At 36.8% G+C, this 24,904-nt stretch overlaps 1 protein-coding gene across 13 annotated transcripts in view; it reads right to left on the bottom strand.

Moving 5' to 3' along the window:
- FUBP1 (far upstream element binding protein 1) overlaps positions 1 to 24,641 on the bottom strand; it is a 35,068-nt gene extending 10,427 nt beyond the window's left edge. Inside the window, exons 1-22 of one of the 13 annotated variants that reach the window (XR_007890112.1) lie at positions 24,413 to 24,627; positions 23,143 to 23,233; positions 22,066 to 22,128; positions 21,197 to 21,235; positions 20,839 to 20,878; positions 19,972 to 20,021; positions 19,807 to 19,878; positions 19,474 to 19,531; positions 18,282 to 18,444; positions 18,103 to 18,201; positions 17,918 to 18,019; positions 17,198 to 17,300; positions 17,013 to 17,113; positions 16,323 to 16,464; positions 15,087 to 15,247; positions 14,297 to 14,451; positions 14,134 to 14,213; positions 11,128 to 11,256; positions 10,413 to 10,487; positions 5,401 to 5,546; positions 3,771 to 5,030; positions 2,850 to 2,897 (exon numbers count right to left, since the gene is read on the bottom strand). Coding sequence is in view for 8 of the 13 variants with exons in the window: in XM_051625587.1 (XP_051481547.1) it covers positions 1,926 to 1,931; positions 2,850 to 2,897; positions 5,401 to 5,546; positions 10,413 to 10,487; positions 11,128 to 11,256; positions 14,134 to 14,213; positions 14,297 to 14,451; positions 15,087 to 15,247; positions 16,323 to 16,464; positions 17,013 to 17,113; positions 17,198 to 17,300; positions 17,918 to 18,019; positions 18,103 to 18,201; positions 18,282 to 18,444; positions 19,474 to 19,531; positions 19,807 to 19,878; positions 19,972 to 20,021; positions 20,839 to 20,878; positions 21,197 to 21,235; positions 22,066 to 22,128; positions 23,143 to 23,233; positions 24,413 to 24,526 (2,037 nt within the window). In the remaining 5 variants the exon portion in view is untranslated. Of the gene's footprint in view, positions 1 to 296; positions 5,031 to 5,400; positions 5,547 to 10,412; positions 10,488 to 11,127; positions 11,257 to 14,133; positions 14,214 to 14,296; positions 14,452 to 15,086; positions 15,248 to 16,322; positions 16,465 to 17,012; positions 17,114 to 17,197; positions 17,301 to 17,917; positions 18,020 to 18,102; positions 18,202 to 18,281; positions 18,445 to 19,473; positions 19,532 to 19,806; positions 19,879 to 19,971; positions 20,022 to 20,838; positions 20,879 to 21,196; positions 21,236 to 22,065; positions 22,129 to 23,142; positions 23,234 to 24,029; positions 24,052 to 24,412 lie in introns of those variants that run through there. The other 12 variants (XR_007890109.1, XM_051625587.1, XR_007890111.1 and 9 more) reach the window with 12 other exon arrangements.
- Positions 24,642 to 24,904: the final 263 nt, after the last annotated feature.

The following is a 24,904-nucleotide window of genomic DNA, read 5'->3' as shown; positions in this document are numbered from 1 at the left end:
CAAATCAGATTTATGCAGTCATTTCAATAAGGAATTTTCCTGTGGTTGAATCTGCTGACTGCTCTTTGTACAGCTACACATTGGAAGTCGCTCTTTTGCCTCAATAAAATAGTTACAAATTCAGAATAATCTTGGAAAAAATGGTAATACGATGTTTTGAATTAATACTTCTTCTAATAGCCATCATGTGGGTGATGTTCATTCACAGAAGTACTAGCTGCTGCAGTATCTCTCCTCTGAAGCTGTTATTTCAAACTAACAAAGGCAGGGATAGGAGCAGAAAAAAGACAAAAGCGTTGCTATTATTAACCATCAGTTTACATTTATTGAGAAAAACCATACAAAAACATTATACAATTAACGTGTACCCATATTACATACAGTGTCAATGCAAGCTCAAAACCACATTTTTGTAAAGCATTCAATTTACCTCAAGTCCAAGCTGCATCTCCCTAAGACACTGTTCCCATCACAGTTGCCTTTTAAAGCCAATCTTCTTTTTACACACGGGTAGTTTCTGCAGAGAACACTTTTCTCAGGACGAAAAGGCATTTCACATGCACGCAAGAGAAATATTTGTGCATACTTAAAGAGTTTTATAAGCTATTACTAGGGAAGAGGGAATCCTGTCAACTGTATGCTTTCTGAAAAGCCCAGTCCTCCCTTCCTCCCCCTCTTCAGAAAAAAAGCAAAATAAAAAGCTTTTAGCATGCAATGGAAAAATTAAAAATTACTTTGGAAGAGAACAGGGGAGAAACAGATTCTACCATTCAATAAAACACCACTAGTAAAAAGATGAAATATTTCAAGATCGGCTGCACAAGTGAATAATGTTCCTGTCTGCCTGGACAACTTAAATAGATGACTTACGATCGTGCTAGACTGAAGGTTATTCCACCTGACATTTTATTCATGTCCTATTAAAATATAGGCTGCAGAAAGTGATATGAAAATGCTTTTCCTACTTTGAACACTATGCTTCCTTTTTAAACTTTTCATACTTTTCACATTCTACTTAATTGGTGGGGCTCTTAAGGAACTGGGGAGGAGAGGGAAAACATGTAAAGAAACCTTTGGACAAGTTAATTGCACTTCTAAGGATGTCCAGTTATCTTTTAGCATCAGGATAGCTCCAATCTATTTTCCGTTCTCCTAAGAACTATGAATTTGGAGAGTTGAAAAAGAACACTATGCTTTTTAGCTCAAACCGGCATGTCTGTAAGCCCTGCAGTGAGAAACCTGGAAGTCCATACAACTCGAATGCAACACACAACATCTCACCTTCCACACGCTAGCAACATTCCAATGAACTGGCTTTTTCTTCTCTATCCCCTCCCACTGGCTAAACTTAGAATTCAGAGACTGTAAAGATACTTTACAATAACAGTTGAAGAAAAAAGTACCATGTATAAGGAAGTGAACAAATGACTCACCCCAACACTAAATTCATAGTATCAAAATCCAAATGGTACACACCTAATCTTTTCTCACATCAAAAATTAAGTTACACATTAAACTACATATGAAATATTAAGTGGCTCGAGAAACTGAAGCACAACTATTAGTTAAAAAATTCAATATATCTAAGCTTGGCTGTTTAGAAGAATATAAATTAAAATAGATGGTTTATATTATTAAATCACAGTTTAAAAAACTTAACAGATTATGGAACATTTATGGTCAAACAATAATAATACTTTAAAGAATGAAAAGTGATCAAGACAAAAATTATACCCTACACCATTATGTATGGGATACATTTCAAATCTGTTATGCTTTTGCCAATTTTACCTTCTACATGGAGCCCTTCTATGGTCCATGCTCATCGGCTCACCAATGGCATACACTCAAAGGATTCCTCTTTACTGGTAGTAACTATCTCGGGACCTGATTCTATGAGCTATGATTTGGTGCTTGCAGCATCTTCAGCACTGTGTGTGAAAATGAAGGCAGTATTTTTGAATATTTTTCTTTGATGTACAAATAAGCAGGACTTTTGAAAGAGGAGCAGCACATTTTAGAAACAGAATAATCAACAAAAACAAATAGATGCTGCTTTACTTTAAGCTAAAACAAAACCAAAACAAACTGAAAACCAGAAACAAAAACCTGTACCAGACCATCTATAAGACATAGAAACATTTTAAGCTATCAAAATATACAGCAATTCAGTTACAGTATCAAGAAACAGGATACACTGACTGCTATATAAAATATTATTTGCTGTACTGTTAACATTTAATTGGTGCACATGCTTTTTCAGTTAAAACATACTAATCTCTGAAACTCCAAAATCTGTTTTCCTACCATGTCAAGTACGGATAAGCAAACTAAGTTATCTGAAAATTCCACTAACACACTATAATTGTAAGACAAGGTATCAAGTTCAGTGATAACAATAAGAAGTCATACTTTTCATACTTGGGTCTCAAGGGTGTAAGTAGGAATAGTGCCCTATTATAAAAAACATTTGTGAAGGCTGTTGAAGTTTCTAACCAAAGTAATTCCTGCATATTTTAAAGGTTTTTATTCTTTAATTGCAACAATTAGCTATTTAAGGAAAAAGAACAAAAATTACTTATTCTGATTTAAGTTTAATTACAGCAATCTACTAATCTTTTCTAAAAAAAAAACCCCAACAAAACAAAAAAACCCAAAAAACCCCAACATATTTACCTAGAAATATAAACAGTTGTTGAAAAGACTTTCCACTGAAATGGAACCGTGAGTAACAATGCATTTGGGGAGGCAGCAGATTGCTTTTCAATACACAACCACAAAGATCTCACAGGGACAACATTAATGTACTGAAATATATTGATTTATATACTTCCTTAGGTTGTGCTTACCTGTTGCTTTTTTGCAGCAGAACCTAAGGTGGAAGGTCTGGGAAGGCACTGTGAAGTATAAATAATTGCACTGTTTGCAATTAATAAAGATTTTATACCTTAAATGAATCAAAATCAACAGCCTCCATTTTGTGAATGACAAAAGAATTCAGTGAATTTTGCTCAGTTTAGTATATAATAAATGCACCATTCTATAAGGTTATCTACAAAATACCATGCAAAATATCTGAACTATTAAAACTTCATACCCTACCACTGAAGAAAGCAAATTCTGTCCTATCCTTTTTTCAAGCTACTAAAATAATTCCTAAATTTAAAAGGGATAAAAATAATTCCTGCTATTTCTACAGCACAATACAAACATTGCTGATTACCTGAATAATCTACTTCAATTGTCAAGCCTTAACTTTTACTTCTGTGCAGCCACCCTAAAAAAATGTATTCTCAAAGCGACAATACAGTGTTCCAAAAGATAAAGCAAGTAACAGTTGCAGAATTATTCAAAACATACCTACATCACTACATTATCTGCAAACTATCTGAAGACAAAGACAACTCCTGTCTAACAAATGTTTCCAAAGACTTCAATGTTACAACATGCATACTTTAAAGCACTCAATGATACAGCTGTCTCAGGAGTACTAATGAAAAGAAACTATTACTCAAATAAACAGAAACATGATTTTCTTTAGCTATTGCTGAATGTTTCAGAAATACTTACCCACAAAGCTCTTATTATGTGTATGTATAAATATATATATGCAAACCTATGTTTCTGGATTAAAAAGCATTTATGACTTCCTAAGATATCAGCACTGTATTCCAACATAATAGTCACACAAGTATGGCATTTTCATTATGTGGAACATTGACAAAAAGATACTGTTGCAGTTCATCAATTTGTCATTCTGATGTACTTACAGTGCAATGCTCCTTGAAGGAACAATCAAGGATGATACACAGCACAGTCCTCCTCACCCCTATAGAGCTAGTTCTATACTGGCTGGATCAAACCTGCACTTCAACAGACAATGGCAAGACAGACTGTATTGCATGGTCTAATATATGCAAAGAGCCAATAAATATGCAAAGAGCAAACATAGGATTTCAAGAGAATCAGATTTTTAGTATGAGCATTAGAGCAATAGTAAGTTTCAAGTATATTAAAAAAATAATAAATTGATTCAAATGCTTGAGTATTTACAAAAACAGAAGTTATCTGCTCTGTAGGAAGTTCTCAAACACTCCTCACCACTCAAAACAGCTTTTAAAGGACAGATGCATTTTTTGTACCTACTATGCATATCACATTGATTTTTCTACACTGAATTTTGAAGTGGACTACTTTAAACTGAATGCTTAAGCACAATACACTTGAAATAAAATTTTAACTACTCTGAAAAATCCATGTAATAGTTATGCAGGAACAGCTCTGAAGTATTCAATTAAGAACAAAAGTTATCTGTTATAGCAGTTGCACAGATCTTAAACAGTGGTCATGTATAAAAGGAAATTTCACTGTTAATGCAATGGAAGTATGCCAAAAGATCACCTTCTTAAAACACATGCAGTTTTAATCAAATAGAAAGAAAATTAAAGTATCAAGATTACTGGTGCTAGGCAGCAAAATACAATGAATGAAAGAGATCCTCCATCTACAACTATTCTGCAAGAGGGGAAAAACATGCTAATGGCAACTTTTAAACTCAACAAGGTTTCGTGGGGGAAAAAAATACCTCATTTGTGTACAGGTACCTTGATTCAGCGTTGCATATCAATCCTATAATTCTTTATATACCCACATATCCAACTTACCGACACAGGAGGTTTCATATTATTTATTGTAAAGCACAAAACAGGCATTTTTTAAAAGTGATAAAGTATACATTGAAAAAGTACATTTATATCACAAAGCATTGACCACATAATTGCAAATACATTTGCTGGAATGTGTACATCTACACTAATACTAAAAACAAACCATTTTTCATTTCTACACAGAAATATTACCTCCTATCAGTAGTGATAGATATTTTGTACATTTTCAAAAACACTATTTTTTTTTTTTAACCAAACAAAATTAAGATCTTCATCAAGGCGTCTGCATCCATACATTTAACAAAGGTTTTTTCCCCCACACAATGAAGCAAATACTGTATTGTCCACTTCTTATTATTGGCCCTGTGCAGAAGAGATACATAAGAGATACACAAAAAGTTAAAGAAAATCCTTTAAATTGAGCTAACTCAGGAGTGAAGCCTTTAAGAAAGAAAAATTGGTTAATGTAAATGGTGGTGGCTTCTTGCATGGTTTTCAAAACCCTGGGAGGAGAAAGTTTTTCTTTAAAAAAAAAAAAGATAATCACCAAACATATGGATAGATACAGAACTCAAGTTATCAGGTAAACAAAGTAATCTGTTAGCTATGCTGATAGTTACTATTTCACTAGAAAAAAAGATGCATACTCCAAAGGTAACAAAGCAGGAGACATGCAAAAAAGATCTATAACCACTGAAACAGAAGCCAACCAAAAAACATTAAAACTTTATACCTGTGGTGCTGGAGGATGCTGTGGCATTCCCTGTGGACTTGTCTGGGCGTAATATGCTGCCTGTTGCCTGTAGTACTCAGCCCATGCTGCACTGTAATCTGGCTGACCACCTGGAGGAGCCCCAGCAGGGGCAGGAACTGCTTGACCTACAAGTAATTAAAATTACATAGCTTTGTTGCTGCAATAGAAATTACAGAATTTCAAAATCACACTGCCTAACAAACATCACCTAGCTTCATGCTTAGCCTTCAGATAATCTTGTGGCAGCTTTTTTTTTTTCACTTAAACTCATCCTATTAATTTAATGTAATGATTTCCATGTAAAGCAAAACTGAGGAACCCTAAGGACAGTTTTTTTCCTACCTCTTGAGTAACATTTCAGAGCCAAAGCCTTTAAATCCTGCTGACCTGAACAACCAATAGCGTTTAAACTAAAATACAGGTAAATGGGCAAGGTTACTTTTTATACTCCACCTAGACTGACTGCATCTTATTGTACTGACTGAGTGAATTAATTAACCAGATGCCAGTTCATTCAATCCCCCAAATTTGGCCTCCTTAATGCAACTAACTGCTAGGTTGTTAGATTACATTCTCTCCACCACAGAACATAGTCCTGAAACTTCTCCTTCCAACTTTTGCTTATGTTTCAATCTTTTAGAAATAACAGTGTATAGACACATACACATACATACACATTCTCCCGGACTTACAGCTGAGAACTACTGGTCCTTCCAACAAAATCCACTTGCAACTTAAAAACGCTATAAAGGTGACAGACTAATACACAAGGACTCTTAAGTGCACGGAAAAAAATTACAGTAAACTTTTTAGGACCTTTTGTCAAAAAAATGGTTACCATGGACATCTTTACTTCCTTTTTGCCTTATTTAGTTTCAGAAATATCAAAGCCACTCCACTTGTTACCACTAACTTTGTCACCATTTTCTATCTAAAAAGTGCTTTTGCAGTTACCACTGCAGAATGCACCTGACTACAAGCAGAACATTCTCTATCTTCCATCCAATCACTTGTCCTCACACTTGCATGCATGCAAACAGGAGGGTTTATAATGAGTGCTTAATTTGAAGTTTCTTGAACTACCCAGATGAAACAACTATTACTACTGAGACATGACATTTTTGTGATCTACATTCTCAAAGGTTTATTTTTTCAAACCAAAGCTTTACGGAATTAGGATACTACTGAAAAACCACTGTCTTCTCAAATTCTTTTCTAGGATACTAGAAAAAAAACCAACACACCACATCCAATCCAACTATATCAAATGCAAGCAAAATGTAACCCTGCACCTTGTACACTTTCATGTATATATATAATAAATAATAAACGCTTTTATAAATATATAATTCCATCTTCTGTTCTGCCATTAAGAAAAAAGGGCAGCTTCCTCAAGTTTTTCAATAAAGTTTTCAATCCTACCTGAAACCATGTGACCTTTTCTTTGGATGAAAGACCACTGAGCTACCTTCTAGAGAACATGAGTATCAAAGATTCTAATTAACTGTTTTCTCTAGGGTACCAGATAAAGGTTGCTTTTCTTTGGTTGGTTTTTAAATACCTTAACACAGAAAACTGACATGAAGCATACTAGCTATCCACACTCTTCTGTGTATTCTCCCAATGCTCTCAAAAACATTGTGAGCAGCAAATTTGAACATTTGGGAAAGCACTATTCCAAACATCTTCAAAATACAGTCTTCCATTTTGCAACCCTCCATACATCTTACATAGTTCTTCCACTTACATGTAGATAAATTAAACAAACAAACAACAAAAACAGACAACAAAACTCCTCCATGACTTTTTGGGTTACACAGTAAAGCAATTTTTTCCCCTCAGAAAAACACCTGAATTTCTTAAAATCCTAAAAGCTGAAAATCACAGTTTCTATTATAAATTATTTCTTTATTATTTCTAATTTATACCTATAATTTACTAACATCTATACTTTAATTAAAATTATCTTCAATATGGTTATAACTTACCCCAGGATACACCTTTCACAAGTTCATTTTTACTTTATGAGATAATACTTCTACTTACTAATTGTTTAGCTATGTTAACACAGCTGAACGTAAAAGCTCAGTCATTTTTTGTTCTTTATGACCCAAGATTCTTCTGACATTCAGCCAGCTATCCCAAGGCAGTGTTGAAATTAAAATAATAAATCAAATATAGGAAGTTTTAACACCTACTTGAAGACGTCAAACTGGACTCATGTCTTGAAATGGGTTAGTAAAAACTGCAAGTATTTTAGTTCCATCACTTGCCTACTAAGTACTGCAAGTAATTCTGAACCTAAACATGGATTCAGCAGAATAACCAAAACTTCCTTTCAGTGTAACAAAACTGCAGCAAAACAGTACATGCTCCTTAATATCCAGGTAACTGGAACGCTAACAAGCAAGACTGATAAACTACACAGAAAAGAAATGCAATAAACACAGAATACCTCCCCCCATTATGGAAGGCTAAAAAAGAAAATGCCAGGTGATTCTGGCATTCTTTCCACTACTTAACTAATAAAGGGTGATTCTATTAAAACTTTTGTCCTCTTTCCCACTACAATGCTGAGGCATCACTGAAGAACAGTTCCATTGCTTTATTATGGAATCCCTTAGCCATAAATCAAGCTTGCAATATATTAGAATGACTTTAAATAATAAATTCACAAACTCCTATGATGATGTGTAGATCATCTACTAAAATGAGACTTCATGTTTAGGGATCAGTCATGCACGTCTCTATTTCAGCTCTTGTACAGTAAAATAAAAATACTTTGTCTCCAATTCAAGGTAACAGCATCTATGTCTACAAAAGCTGAACTGCTGTCTTGTTACCTGATAATACTCAAATGAAAAATTTAAAACAAATCTTCTAAATTTATGAAGCAGGTTACCAAGCAAATAGATTGTCTGGGTCACCTACATCTTACCAGTGTGCACGAGTCATTTTACTAGCTTCTCAGTCTGATTTTTAATTGTATTTGCTACTCCAAGCAGCAGTCCTTGACCAAAACAACAGACTGAAGGAGGATATGGATTCTGCTGGTATATTTGAGCTGGAAAACAGGTTATTTTCAAGTCACTGTTCTAGACACTGGAAAAATACAGGACAGTGTTCTCCGTGATAAGCCAAGTCCTACTGCACCAGTGGGAAGCCACTTTGGACAACAGTATAATGGTTTTGATGGGAATATTGAAGAGTGCTTCAGAATTTTCACATCACTCAAACTTCAAATATGAGAAAATCCAAAGCACAAACTGCAGTATCACACCCAACTTGTTCAGCTCAGTCTGTCGCCCTCATCAGCTTGCCACAGAGATTATCAAAGCAGCAAAAAATAAAACTGCTTGGGCTCAGCAAGTCTCAAGTTTCTGTTTAGTTCTCCAAAACAGCTGCTTGTGTAATTACCTGCACAGTGAAGTCTGAAAAAAGAGTCAAAGAGTGAGCAACTTTTAATTCCTACCTTCTCTCTTTCACACAAGTTAAAAGCATTACAGTTCTGTAGGAAGGCACAAATAGTAGTAGCAGTATTTGAGAGCCTGGAGACCACAAACTTGCTGATGGATAGTCCTGTTCATCAGTTGTTCTACTACTTCTTAACATGGTTGTTAAGGAGGTGGAGTAAGCACCTCCATTTAGCACCGTATCAACTCCAGGTGAATTCTCTGCCCTTCAACCTCACTTGGTCAGTTCTTCCTCTTTTGTTCTAAGAGGAACTGAAGAGAAACTGTATTTTCCGTACCAAGATTTTCAACACGCTGAAGAAGCAAGAAGTTCTTATAATTTACAGTCAAGCCATACAGGTCTAGACATCAAGAGTTGACCTTCAAGCAAAGAACTCAATTTCAACTAGAAAAAGAAAGAAAAAGAGAACTGCCCCTTCTGTATTTCCTCTTACTGGATTGTTGTCTTGTATTTTTTTAAATGGGTTCACACTCCTTTTTGGACTTCCTCACAGAAACTCTATCCCAGCACCTTATAGCTATTATTTAACTAAAAGCAAATGCACGAGTAGTGCAACCCACTTTGCTTTCCAGAGACTGCACAACCCCTCCCAACAATTATTCTTAAAAAGGTAGTGAAAAAAACTCAACTTGGCATTGAAGAATGAGATCTGAACAGAGACAGTAAATTGAAAAAAAATAAAATAGTTCAACTAAACAGGAAGAGGAAAAACTGAAAGGCCCATCATATCTCACAAACATCTTTGAAAATTCTGTTGCAGTTTTCCTTAGTCTGCCAGCCAACATTCTTGAAGTAAATATGTTTTCTGTTTCAATTATGCTGTGCCAAAATAAAGTATAATAAAGATACATTATGTTTTGGCAAATAATTTCAGATCTACCTGGCAGAAGGCTGGTAAGTGAAATTAAGCAACCTATTATCTTAACTCCAAATGCTTTTTAAAATTCCAAGAGAAAACAAGGTGCAGCTGCTAGAAGCCAGAAAACCAAACTCTCCCACCCACCCAAACCAGATGCTGAAATATATCTGTCAAACAGAGATACCAGAAAAAGCACTGGCATTCGTGAGCCCACTAGTCCTCAGCATACAAAGCTACAGGACACACATGAAAGCTAGTTATGATGCTTTAATAACCTGGTACACAGAAAGGAAGTTATAAGAAAAAAAAAATTAAAAATCCCATCCTAAGAGCATCAGGAAACTACGACACAAGAAAAAAACCAGCTTCATTAAGTAGATGAAAGCTGAACCCCAAAAACTTACAACACATACTTCAAAATACACATATTGAAGTATTTAAAAAACGTTGTTTCCAAATGATCAAATATCTTTATCTTATTATGTATGACGTGCTAATGACCAGCACAAGTACAAGCCTTAAACACAACACAATTTAAGTCTGCTTTTCAGCAGGGTTTTAGGCCTCTTATATTTTGCAGTGTAGAAAAAATATCAAGCAAGATATGAAGTTTCCTAAAATATTCTACAATGCACAAGAAAAAACCATGCACACGTACCCATTTTTTTGTAGTACTCCTCCCAGGCCTTGGTATAGTCAACCTGCCCTGCTGGTGCTGGATTTGGCTGATCTCCTGAGTTACATTAAAAATAAAACTACTTGGTTTTGTTTCATATATAGAACAATTTGCAAATAATCAGATTAATTTTTCAGTAACAATCCCAAGACATGCCACTCAAATCTGACACTATAAACCTATGTGGTACAAGCTACTACAAACAATTAGTAGAACACACCACAAAGGAACGATTTTTTTAAAGTGTTCAGTATGTTTTCAAGATTCAGGAAATGCACACCAGTCAAGAGTACAAAATACTACCTAAACTTTGAGTGGTAAGACTCATTCAGGAACAACAATTATACCAAAAGAACCAAGTATCACAATTCTACTTGTCATAAAACCACAGAAAGTGATGCAACTGTCTATGCAAGTAACAATAAACAGTTTGGCGCATTCTGTTTTTACTTATGACTGACTGCACTATGTAGATGTAATTAAGTCATCCCAAGTTGCAGCAAAATTCTCTTTGGGAGTATATTACATGAACCTTGTTACTGCTGAAATTAAGGAAATGCTTTAAGCAAGAGTTTTCCAGGAAAACCAGCTACCTTACAATAAATTTGCCCAATATATGAAGACATCTATAAAAAAAGGTAATGGGGCATCTAGACCCCCAGCAAAGAGAAATGTATGCAATTTACTAGAGAGCTACCTTGTCCATTAGTTTGGGTTGTAGCTGGTCCACCAGGAGGGGCTGCAGGTGGTGGCTGTGCTTGCTGCTGATAGTAGTGAGCATAATAAGCTGCCCATGCTGCTGAATTGGGATCTGTCCCTGGCTTACCTATGAAAAAAAACAACAAGCATTTATAAAAGTAATATGAGCAGAATACTGTCTTCAACTAACTCTAAGCACTCGTGTTTTCCTAAAAGGAAAAACCCGCCTAAACCAAATAACCATGTACACACTGTCAGTATCCTTTCTAGAACAAACTTTTGGATTGGGTTTCAGAGAAGTGTGTGGCACAAAGTACTTTCATAGGACTGAGGAGATAAAATAATTCTAAAACTCTTACTGTGACAATGTAATTTATCAGTTTTTAAACATGATGAACAGAAACAGTTTTTCAAGTTTATTTATAAACAGTCATGTTACTAAATGGAAGCAAGAAGGAAACATTCCAGCACCAAACAATTTCAGTGGCTTTACTTGTGTTATAACCTCCCGCTAATGACACTGGCAGAGGCGGAGGAGGCATGCCAAATAGGTATTTCTGAAACAGAAGAATATAAATCTTACTAGGAATTCACAATGCTTGTCAGTTAAACTTTAAGTTAATAGCAAAACATAGAAGCACACAGTATCTTAAGAACCTGAATCCCATACATGGCTATAAAGCACCACTGTTTACTTACAGCTTTTTGGTATAACAAGTAATAGCAACACTTGCATCTTCTGCAGCTATCTCCATGCTTCCCTTATTTTTAACTACATCTAGGTAGGCCAACAACGCTGCTTCCTAGAGCCTTATTTCTGTTTTTCATTTAGCCTTCAGGAATGGCTTATTCTTGCTGAATCACAGAGATTGATTACATTACCACATTGGCAATCCACAAAAACTGCAAAGCTATTAGAGAACATCATGTTCTATAACACAACCAGCATTCTTTAACATTATTTGCAACTTTAAAAGTATCTGTAAATAAATTCAGCCAACTGAGGAAAGAACTTCACATAAAGACATAATAGACACAACTGATTATTTTAGATAATTATATATGGGAAAGGAAGTACATTGCCCCCCCCAAAAAATAGGTAAGGCAGAGACTAATGGAAAAGAAAGGAGAAATCCCCTGAAAAAGGCATTAAAGGAGAAGAAAACCACAACACATTTCTTGCAGTCTTTAATTTAGCATTGAAGTCAGATGTAACCACGTACGATGCACAAAGCAGTATCAGCACACATAAAACAATGTTAACATGCTGCTTCCTTTATAAATTATACTCCTTCCATCAACAACAGTGGACTTAAGCTAGCATGTACTATATTCTAATGTTACCTGCAAATATCAAATAAGCCATTGCTTGGTTCCCCCCCTCCTTCCCCTTAGTAGCTACTTTTCTAGAATAAAGAACACAGAAGAGGATTCATTAAATTTCCAAATAAATCTGTAGTAACTAGCTCCACCTTCACCTGTGACAAGAGGTAAGCATGGTCCTGGAGAAAGCACCTCTGAAAAAAATACTACAATAACCCAGTTGTTACACTGAAACGAGCAACTAAGTGGACAACTGTACAAAACCCATCCAAATAAAAGCTAGCTGAAAGAAACACCAGCTTCAACTTCACACAGAAAAACAATTAGATTTTTAAGAGGAGCATTTAGCAAAAAAATGGTTATAAAATCATCATCAAGATGATATCAAGGTTAATAACTGTCATTTTCCTTACAGATCCTTATATAGGTAAGTTACTTTGTAAATAATGAAGAGGTGGTAGAAAAAAAGACTGTAACATTTTGGCAGTGGTTTTGAATTAAGTAACACTTTTGGTGTACTGAGATTTCAAAGGCAAGTCACTGCAAAACATCCTACTTGTAAATAATTACAATAGGCATTTTTAAACACTAAACTGCATGCATAAAGAGCTTTCATAAAAAGGGAGGGAAATGTTGGTTCTTTGCCAAGAAAGGATATATAAAAGATCTGAACATTAACAGAACTCTCTGTAGATTGTAACATCCTCCAAAGCCCTCCCCCTTTTTCACTGATGCAACTTGTGTCAGGACTTGTGGCCATCAGAAAATATTTATTCCATTTATAACAAAAATAAAATTGAGATCTTTTGGATTAAGTTCTGAAGAAGCTCTGCCTCAAACAAGTGAGGTACAAGGGACCCAAGCATCTAACCTTACCATGCCTTCTGTGACTGCAGTGCTGTTTCCCCATATGTTCTAGTCCAATCAAAGGATGTAAATTAAAGAAAAGCAGGATACTAAAACTTTGGGAAGTTGTAATAAAGTAAAAACTCCTGGTCTTGACAAAGATAAACAGAAAAAGACGAAACAGATTTCTACAAAGATGGGTTTCAGAAGAAAATACAGATGTATTACAATCAATACCTCAAAATACACAGTCCTAACTAGTTTTACTGTATTAACAGAAATTAACAGAAGTTCTATCACTCAAAAAAGACTGAACAAAATACATCTGTCTCAGACTTCGAGAAACAATCCTAATATAGGCAAACAAAATCTAAAAATAGGTAATATAGAATAAACTGTGCAAAGTGAGAATCATTGAGATTGCAAGGGGCATTGTTTAAAATAAAATACAAAGTAATTGACTACTAGTTAAAGAAAGCATATCCTCATTAGAGAACTTAAAATAAAAACATCCACTGTACAAAAAATGAACTGATTTGCACTAAATTAGTTAAGAGTCTTGGTAAAAGCCTCATAAATTGGGATGCAGTATCAGTAACATTTAGTAAAGAAGTATTGCAACTTTAACAACTCAATTTCAACGTCTCATAAGCAACACCTGTGAAGTCTAAAACATATGTAAACTGACAATAAGTTAAGGAAAGCCTGAAGAAGAGAAGGTTTTTCAGATTTACTGGTGCAACACAAATTAACTGTGAAACATACAAACTTGTGAGGACAAAATGGATTTACTCAAGGTATATCCACACTACAGCACAACTGTGACATTTCTTACCTGGATCTGGTGGATTTGGTGGCTGCCAGTGTGGATAAGCGTTTCCCCATCCTTGTGGAGCATATGGAGCTGGAGGACCGCTATAAAAGATCAAGTGATAGAGAGTGAAAGCTAGTCCCACAGTCACTCTACAAACAAAGAAGCTAGCTCAAGTAGTACTTACTGAGGTGCAGGGCCAGGAGGCCCTGGATTATAAGGAGCTGGGTTATATGGTCCCATGGGAGCACCAGGACCTGGTGGTCCAGGAGGTCCATGTGGGCCAGGAACAACACCATGGGGTCCATGGGGAACAGGCGGACCCAATGGATTTACTGGACCCTGTAAGAAGAGTAGCACAAATATTAAAGTTGAATTGAATTCAGTTCTTCCTTGAGGAAATAAAAGTATTTTACAAACAAACATGGACTTTTTCCTCAAGTTGCACTGAAAAGCCCCACAATCTAACCAAGACTGTCAGTGTTTTAAAATACAGTGATACATCCCAATCTGACTGATCTTGCTAATTAAATCTGTTTGTAAGATCAGGTACCAGAAGAGGCAGTACATTTGATTGTGTGCATACATACGTAAAAAAAGTGCTCAGAACTTAAAGTGCTAAACTTGGATTAAAACTCTACCTAAACATACCGAGACTGAAAAACTAAACACACACTTCAGTAGCTTTAACAATATCATGGATATCTTTGAAGTCATCAAATTTTTCATGATGCACACAGGGGGCATCTTACAGAACACATCTTAAAACAACACCACTGTATTTCCCTAACGATAGCCACTGTTTCTTTCCATGTGAAGTTATGCTTATATTATTTTAAACCCAGATTATGATTTACTATTATCAATTTGTTATCTGAGTAAGTAATTTAGAAGTGAAATGGAAGAAGTCTTCAGGAATGAGACTCGCTTTCTATTCTGCTTAGTTACAATAAACAAAAATACAGCTATATACTCACTCCAATCTTTTCTTCTATAAGTTGTCGTGCATAATCTATTTGCTGGGGTGTTCCACGGATAGTAAACATCTTCATGTTTGGATCAGCATTAGGTGGAGGATTTCTTTGAAGTTCTATTCTAGCACCAGACTGCTGGCTTATGCTTTTAATAGTTTCACCACCTACAATGCAAGATACAGCTTTTATGACAAGCACTAAAGCAAAAACACAGACATTCAAAATCAGGGAAAGTCAACAGCACAGAAGGTGAAGACAGAAGAGACAACTATAAGAGCTATTCAAGAACATTATCACAACAATTTTTAAAAGATCCTCTTCAGTGTAGTACAGAGCGTTGACTGGAATATACTAGTAAAAATTAATTTTTTTTTTTAGATTACAGACTGCAGTTTTTACCCAGAAAGCATAGCAAAGAATTCCTACACTGTTGCTTTTTTTTCCCATTCATATAAAGATGGAAGATTAGTCATGAATAACAACCAATACCCATGGTTTTCATAAATACTACCTTAAAGCCTAACCTCCCTACTAAGAAGTAGGCAAGCAGATGACAAGAACAACCCAGAAGCTGAACAGATGGTCAAGTCCACATTTTTGCAGTGGACTAAAACCAGAATGTTTAATTTCCTACACTAGTTCCTCCTCTTGCAGTATTCTGAGAAGTTACTTGTATCATTTATGAGCATAAAGTTTAAAAAAACCCAAGCCAATCAACTTTCCACATCAAGAACTGAACTATGTGAGAATCACACAGTAAATTATTTTAAAAACAAAATTCTAGGAAAACAAATTATTTTAATAAACACACTCATAAATTGTTACAGGATTCCACTGTAAAAGACCACTGGAATACATAGAAATTAGTTTTAAGAGTGAGTTATAGCCACAATAGCACTAAGCTAAATCAAGCAGTATCAAATACTAGTTAATTTTAAGATACATCATCTAAGAATCTACCAAACACTACCAATATAACTCAGCCTTTATTACTTAAAAAAACCCACAGCATCAGACAAATTAATTGGTTCTTAACTTTTAAATACTGAGGTACGTTGTTTGGGTGAGAAAAATCTGAAAATAGTGTTTTGAGTGTTATGATTTTATATTATGGTGCTCTACTGTACATGAAACAAGAAGAAAAGCTTCTTTTGACACATCTGCTTAGTATGGCTACTTGCACTGCTAGAAAAGCTGTTTTTTAACTACATATAGATACATATATAGAAGATACATTGCCTTTGCCAATGATTAATCCAGTTTTGCCAGTGGGAACAATAAAATTGAACTCCTGTAATCCACCAGGAGGCCCCATGTTCCAGTTGCCTTGGCCTCTACCCCTTCCTCTACCACCAGGTCCTGGTCCACCAGGGTTACCAGCCTAAAAATAAAAGGCAACAAATTAGCACCTTCTATGAGAATTACTGCAAACAAATTATTAATGCAAACCAGTTACATCCCATCATTCGCTAAGAAGAAACTGATTTACTACTCAGTTTCAACAGCTGAAATGGTATCTTTATCAGAAGACATTTTAAGATACTCTGAAAGATGAAAAAGGGTATAGAAGAAAGCAGAAAGACTCAAATACACAAAAAATAATTTGTCTGCCTTCTATAAATGCAGCAGTGAGAGTCATCTCAAAATAAGCATTTAAATTGCCTTTTAAACAACAGTTACAACCCAAAGTAGCAGCATACTGACTGTTAATACAAGACAACAGAATAAGCAGCCAGATCAAGAACTGCCATGACTTTGAATCAGTATTATCATTCTGACACATGCAAAACTGCAACTATAAAAGCTGACATTCATATTCCAGACTGAACTTTGAAGTAGATTCAAATTAAACTGTTACATTATTTTTTTTAGTTACACACTCTTTTCAAGTGTGGCAGATTTTAAATGGTAAACAACGTATTACTCAACCTGAACACTTCGAAGGAGATCTGTAATAATTTCTGCAGCATGCTGACATCTGTCAGGAGGTCCTGTGATTTGGGCTATTCTTTCTGGAGTTGTTCCATCATCTGAAATAAAAACACACTATTCCAGTATATGTAATCCAGTAAACATTCACTCAATTCACAAAAATTTGTACACATATTACCAACCTGGCTTAAACTGGATCCTAACACCAGCATCATTCTGTATCTTTTTTATCATTTCTCCATTTCTTCCAATTACAATACCTACAGCAAATCGTGGTATTGGAACCTTAAAGAGAAAAAAACCCAACAAAACGTCAAGATATTCCTACCAAATTCACAAAGTTAAAAGGTCACATATTAGAATGGAAAATCAGGACCAGCCCTATGCTACTTAGGGCTTTCTGGAGCATGCATTTTTTTAATAAGAAGTCACAAGCCTAGCAAATCGTGGAGAAAAGCAGCATAAAAATCTTATGCACTATATGATCTCAGTGGCAGCAATTCCAGTGAATTTTGTTCATTGTCAGATACGTAAGTTCCAATGGGTGTAAAATGCAGATTCCAGCAGATGAAACTTTCAGCAGATGAAACTTTCAGCCTCACCTCTGATGAGCATCTAAAAGCTTAAGACTTGCATAAGAAATGGACTTAAATATTCTTCTGTAAAGGCCATAAAATGTATCTATTTTATAAAAAACTCCAGATAGCTGAAGCTGTTCAGAACTGCTGGTAAAGTGAATGACGCACTTAATTTAAAGTCATCATTTCTGCACTGATCAAGTAATACTTACATGCCACAACCACTTTTGGGATCTGTTAAGAGCTTTCAGAGGCATTACCCAGCTTTACATTTTAATGTTAACATTGCAAAATACAGTGAACAAGTTTTTCAACCATGCTTACGTCTATCCCTTCATTTCCTCCTATTCTTGACCCATATTCGTTGCGCACCTCTCTAAAGCCACCTTGATCACGAATTAACTCCAGCACCATTTCCTTGGCTTGCTAGAAGAAAAATTAAAGTTCACTTAGGTACTGCAACATCAGAATGAACTTTAAAATGCTTTGAATTCTGTAGGACTCCTTACTTGAACTTTGTAAGGGTCTCCAGTTATCCTAAGGGGCTTGTCTGCACCAGTGTTCTGTGGACCATCTTGAATCATAACCATTTTGACACCTGCCCGTTCCTATTTGACAAAAGGTCAGTCAATACCCACTCAAATCAGATTTGGCATTATCACATGTTTAAAAGAAGAAACATATATACCTGTAACTGTTTAATTGTCTCTCCACCTTTTCCAATAACTAAACCTGCTTTACTTGCTGGAATCATGATTTCTTGGACTGCATTTCCAGGTCCATCACCATGATGAAAGCCAGGGGCAGGTCTTCCCTTTTCAACTATCTGATCAAGTAACCTTTTAGCTGATCTGTGAAGGAATACAGACATTTACAAATACACATTCCTGCCAGTATCACTTGCCCACACCTATCCTGCTTGGAATTTTTTTTTTTAATTTGTTTTTAAATTAAGTTTCTGCAGAAGAAATGCAATAGCTTTTGTAAAGAAAAATGAAGTAAACTCAGTAAATCTCGAACAGTAACTTAAGAGATTACATTCAAGATAATGGGCAAACCGAAACCCACCACCATGTCAGAATACTAATGCTGGTTCTTTACCAAACACATGTAAGTAAAAATTACCTCCTCAAACATGACTATCATCCCTGAATATAGTTACATTAATCAAACTTTAATCCTAAACAAGAAATGGAAACCTTCTACTTTAAAATATTGAATGTTAATGTTAACATATTTGTGTTAATGAGAAGATCTGAAATTGTTAAAATTTACTTTTTAAACTTTGCTTAATTTCAGCAGTAATTCAGGTAACCTCTCCCTTGACAATAATTTTTCTTTATTCTACTAACAGTCAAACTTAAGGCAGATCTATTTTATTTTTAGTTTTATAAGAAGACAAAAAACCCCAGATTTTAAAATAAACCTAGCTTTAACACCAACTAGCATGATAGGTGCTGCTTCTTGATTCAGCATGCGAAGACATTTGTACTTGTAACCAATACCAGAAGAACAGACAAAAGCAAGTATATATTCACCACACATATTTAAATAAGTTGCCATAATTACAGTAATAACATAAGTTAAAAACTCTTCCCTCTAACGTGGACAAAATAAACTATAAAGAAAATTCCCATAAAGGAATAACTGCATTAACACCAGCCTGGCTGGCTGCAACAGAAGACAATGCCATGTACTTTTGTACTGACTGCAGGTTCAGGGCCTTTTTTCTTATCTATACACTTAATCGTCACCAGACTGCCTCTTCAATAGAAGAAAAACATGATGTTAACATACTATCAAAACACTGTATTTAGAGCTAAAAAAAGTTAACTGTATTGCACAGCTAAATATGAACACACAGAATTTATTTTACTTACTGAACAGACTCTGGTGTTCCAGTTAGCATACATGATCTTTCAGGCAGGCCTCCACTATCTGTGGTCATAAAATAAAACCAATTTAGCAGTAGCGTTTACTCAGAGATGATGAAATTACACATAATATACCAACTACTGGAACTTCACTGAAGTAAAACAATCACTATCATTGCATTTCTTTAGACGCTGTTAACTGAGATCAGCACAAAATATTAACATATATTTTGACTGAAGGTTCAAGCGCATAGAAACAATGACTAGCCTTCTGAACTTTCTATCAAAAAACCCCACCAAAATAAACAAAGAAAAAAAACCACAAACACAAGTAGTTACCAGGTGCAATCTGTATTTTACAGCCAGACTCTTGCTGTATACGTGAGATCTGCTCTCCACCTCTGCCAATTACTTGGAAAAAGAAAAAAAGAGAAAGGTTATTCGTATTAACACCACCTGATACTATCCCTCACTATACTACACCACCACATCCACACTACTTACTGAATCCAACCATCCCATCTGGAACTTTGTACTCCTCTGTCATCACAGACCTAAAGAGAACGTTAAAACAAATAAAAACCAACCGCCACTCAGAGACCAAACTGGCATTAAATTTACATACATCCTTCCATTAAAATCAAGAAAGCTAGTGTCCCTGACTATTGCTCTGGCTTACTTCCCTCCCATTAGTTTTAGAAGTCATTACACAAGCACAGTACTAAGTAAACTAAAAATATACAAAAGTGACCACAAACCATTCAAATATAGTATGAATTGATCTAAGTTTCCTTCATCCTCTTTGCTATTAATACATGTCGTATAGCGAAGGTCAGTGTACCATTTTAAGTTTCATCTGTATATCCATGGAAGTATGCTAAAAATCCACAAACTTCAGCATCTCACCTACCAAAACTAGCCAAAGCATAAGAATAGTACTTGCAGGCAGTTGTTCAGGGAAGAAATTAATGGCAAAAACTATTAAATTTTCTTTTAACAAATGTAGCTGATTGAGCAATACACTGTACTACAGATTTTTTTTTAAAAAAATCCATTAGCTTTCCTTTTTATTTACAAAATAGTGCCACCCCTTCAAGTCTGCTTCTACCTTCTGGTTATGCTACCTATGCTCACAGAGTTAAAACCAGCAACCTTTTATTAAGCTTGATGAACAGTCTAGGCTGCAAAAAGAAAGAGACACCAATGTAGATGCATTTGAAGTGGCTGGCTTGGGACTTGGTGAAGCTAAATTTCAACAGATCACACAGAGCAACTGCTTTATGTATTTATACCACTTTTCCAGAAAAATTTCTTAAAACTACTTTTTTGCAATAAAAAGGAAAACTCTACATAAAAAAGTGTAACTTTTACCTTTGTTGTTGATGCATCGGTGGTAGTTGATTTCCAAAAGCTATAAACAAATATTATTAAAATTAAATTAAAACAAATAGTATAGATTACAGTTAGGTTTCTCCTTTGATAATGAGACTACACTGTATCAACTTTTGTCCAAGTACGACTTTTTAAGAAGTGATATCAAGAGCTTTAAAACCAACTAAGATTAACTACATTGTCAAGTTTTACAAAGACTACTCATACTGCTTTAAGAAAATAAGACAAACACCCAGCCGTTCTTATGATCTTACTGATTCAAATATCACCTACCAGAACACTGTTTCAATGTTACGCTTGTTTAGGGTTTTTTGGCAACAAAATAAAAATTACTTACAGTCATTCTGAGGAGCGACTTTCTTAGCATCTGGTTGATCTGCAAAATTAAGATTTTTAAAATGTTTTTTGTCAAGAAAATCAGTAAGTGTTTACACCTTTTAGTGTGAATTGTAACTTTCCATTGTATTTTAGTCCCCCTTTTTTTTTTTTCCTTTCTTTTTTTTTTTCCTCCAATTTCAGGGAGTTGATCATCTGAATAAAAGAAAGAATCCCACGACCACTCAGCACTTCGTTAGTATAGCTGAAAAGATGTTAGGTTTTTCCATATTATCTACTCAGTGGTTTAACAAAAGGCAGTTTTCAGAACACGCTGTAAATTGCTCACAGATACCCAGTCACTGAAACTTAACTAAGACACGGAACAAAGTTTAGCTCTGTTGGTTGCTCAAGCTAATGATGCTTCTATTGTAAAAAAGAAAAAAAATCCAGACGAAAATCAACAATGATATAAAGAAAGGAAGTTCTGACAAAGACCACAAATCTAGATCAAACATCTGAAAACACAACAGTATCACATGGCAATGCAATCTCAATCTGAATGTTGATATGAAACTCCTATCCAAATGTCAAGCATTTCATAGCATAAAACTTCAAAAAAAAGCAGATTCAAAGCAACTACATCACTACCATCTAAATCCTTTCTGTATAGTAAAGGAATAAAAGACATAATTAACCTATATCTGAAAAGGTAAGACTTCAGATGCTTCCTTCCCACCCCAAAATAAAGGTTATATATGAACCATCATAATTTATGTGCAGCAAAAACTCAGACACATATTCCAAGAAATATTTGTGTCAATCCAGAAAGATCCACTAGTTTATGTCATGTTTACATACTAAACACAGGTAATAAATAAAAATTCCTGCCTTTAAAAGGAGAGGGCATTCCCTCCCAGTGTGTTGTACTGCTCGGACTTGTCCAAGAGCCATCTACACATAAAATAAAAAGAATACATTACATATATCATCTGAAGCATCATTAGCTCATTTTTGTATATTAAAAACCTCACTGTTAATAGAAAAAAAAATTATTACAGGACACAAGAACTCCTGATATAAAGCCTTAGTTACATTCTGTAGACTGAGTTTCAATCCTTTTAAAGGAAAAAAAGGCATTGCTCTTTTGTGAGACCTAGGAGAACATTTCAACAACCTCAGAAAGATTCCTTTCCACAATTTAGTCAGGATTTTTTGTGTATACTAAACATATCAAACCCTGCTAAGTTCAAACTGGCTGTTTAGTAAGAGACAAAAGACACATACACATTTCAGAAGAAAACTTATCTGCAGTATAAGGCAAATCCAAAAAGCTGCAATAAGTTGGAAGATTTAAGTATGATCTTATCAGGGTTCACACATGCTACAGGCTAAATATTAGACTAAGCAAAGCGTCTAAAAAGGTGGAAAATTTACCTTCCTGTCTTTTTTTAAAGTCCTATGCTTTTACCATGAAATGCATTAATACTTTTATTTGAAATTGTGCAGTAATAAAGCATATGAAACAATCAAATTCAAAAAGTGAGCACTTCCTACTCTAACTGTAATTTGCAAACTGTAATCAGTCCTACACAAAAAACTTAAACGACATACCTGTGTAAGCGTTTCTCAACCATGAATTAATCTGCTCCCCTCCCAGAACACATTTTCCTATTTACAGCATTCAAACCACTTTTGAAATCTTTGAAACCACGCTTACATTCACTTCAAGTTACAACACAATGCTTTAAAACAAATTTCCCCATTAAACTAAAAATGAAAAAGCATGTCATGATCTATAGAGGGAACAAAATGTTTTTAGCTGTGCTATGGGAAAAAAATAAAACAACAACCAAAAACCAAAAAAACAACAACAACAAAAAAACACGAACAAAAAATCCACCTGCAATCGTTCTGGCACCGTGGCCATATTCAACAAAAATAAATGTAGCAGTAGTGAGTGCATACCTCCATCCTCAAGAGGTCTTTTTTGCCCTCCATAACCGTAGTCGTTTGAATTCATTGAGGTACCAGCATCTCCTCCAATTTTTGCTGCAATCTGAAGAGAAGGCAAATGTTGTGAATAAAAACAAACAAAAATCTTCAGTCAGACTTCATTAATTCCAAAATTTTTAAGTGATTTTAAGCAATTCAGACATTGCATATTAAGACGACCCAAATTAAGTAAAGGCTGCTGCTAGAAACACTTGTGCTTACAGAAATTTTATTTTTTAATGTCTTCAAGGACATGTTTTCATGTCTTCTGCTCATTCTTCATCAGTAAAACATCCTATATTTTCTTCATCCGTTGAAAAAAAAACCAACCAACCCTACCCTTTAAAACCCAGAAACTTTTTTCTAAATAAGGCTTTTTTCTTTTCTACCCACTTTTCAAGAAACAGCAGTATCTCACAGAAGGCCTAACCGCTAAAAGTATCTGAACCCTTAGGCGTCCCGACAACAACGGGTATTCAAATATTGCTAAAAGCCATGACAAATTATGACCAAACGGAGTGAGAAATTTACCAGAAAAACAATAAAAACACCGCCCGTGGTGCAAGAGCTACAAATAAAACTTCGGGATAAAGAGCTTCCGAAAAGGCAGCCCTCGCCGCCGTCTCTCCGCAGGCCGCAGCACTGCCCAACCGGTCTGAGCAAGTTAGCGGGCAGCCAGGGCGCCTCGGGGAACACAATACGGGCCGCGCGGCGGACCCGCCCGCCCTGCTTCCCCTCCACCGCCCGAGCGGCGCGGCGAGGCGCCCAGCTCCCGATAAGGCGGCACGCCGCAACCGCCGGCCGAGATTTTGCCTCCCCGCAGGCCGGCAGCGGGGATCCCGCAACGCCGCTCCCCTTACCCCCGCCGCCCCCGATGGCGCGGATCGCTCGGGGCCGAGCCGAGGCACGGCGGGCGCTCAGGCCGCCAGCGGGCAATGGCGGAGCCGGGGTCTGACTGGAAAAGCCTCTCGCGCCGCGAGGAGGGCGGGCGACGCGGGCGCTCGGCGCGGCGTGCGCGGCTGGGGGGGGGAGGGTGCGGGACAAAGCTCCCCCCACCCCCACCCCGCAGACACATCCTGGCCGTAGGGTCCCCTCCGCGGGTCTCCCCAGAGCCAAGCGCCGGCAGGGCGCAGCCCGCGCACTCCTCCAGCGGCTCAGACGCCGCGGCCCGCTCAGCAGCTGCCTCCAGGCCCCAGGACCCGGGGGCCCATTGATTTGGTACAGCCACGTTACACACACACACCTGCCTAGCCCTCTGCAGCGCGTCTTTAAAAGCATCATTCACTCCTCCACCTCCACCGCCGCCTCCCCCGGGCGCGCCCGAAGCAGGAGGGGGCACCGTGGAATAGTCCGCCATACTCGGTCAGCCACCGCTTCCTGCCCCACTCGCTGCCTGCCAAGAAAGAAAGAAAATGGCGGCGGGCGGGAGCCTTTCACATTCCTGCGCGGCATCGTGCTCGGGAGGGGGGGAGGGAGCGCACCCAAATCTCGCGAGATCTCGGCCGAGATTTCATTGGGGTGCCGCAGAACGACGGAGAAACCTCGCGGCGTTTCGGCCGGTTCCGTCCCCCCCGCGCGAGCCGCGGGGGCGGGGGCGAGCTCGCGAGGTTTCCATGGCAGCACGAGCTGTTGGTTGCACCCGGTGATAGGGAAGGGAGGGTCACGTGCTGCGGGGGGGCGGGGGCGGGCGGTGCTGCGCTGGGCTCGCGGCCCCGCGGGCGGCGGCTGGGCAGAT

The sequence above is a fragment of the Apus apus genome, chromosome 7, assembly GCF_020740795.1.
Source record: "Apus apus isolate bApuApu2 chromosome 7, bApuApu2.pri.cur, whole genome shotgun sequence".
Taxonomy (NCBI): Eukaryota; Metazoa; Chordata; class Aves; order Apodiformes; family Apodidae; genus Apus; species Apus apus.
The sequence above is the reverse complement of the archived record's forward strand: the minus strand, read 5'-3'. Positions and strand labels throughout refer to the sequence as shown.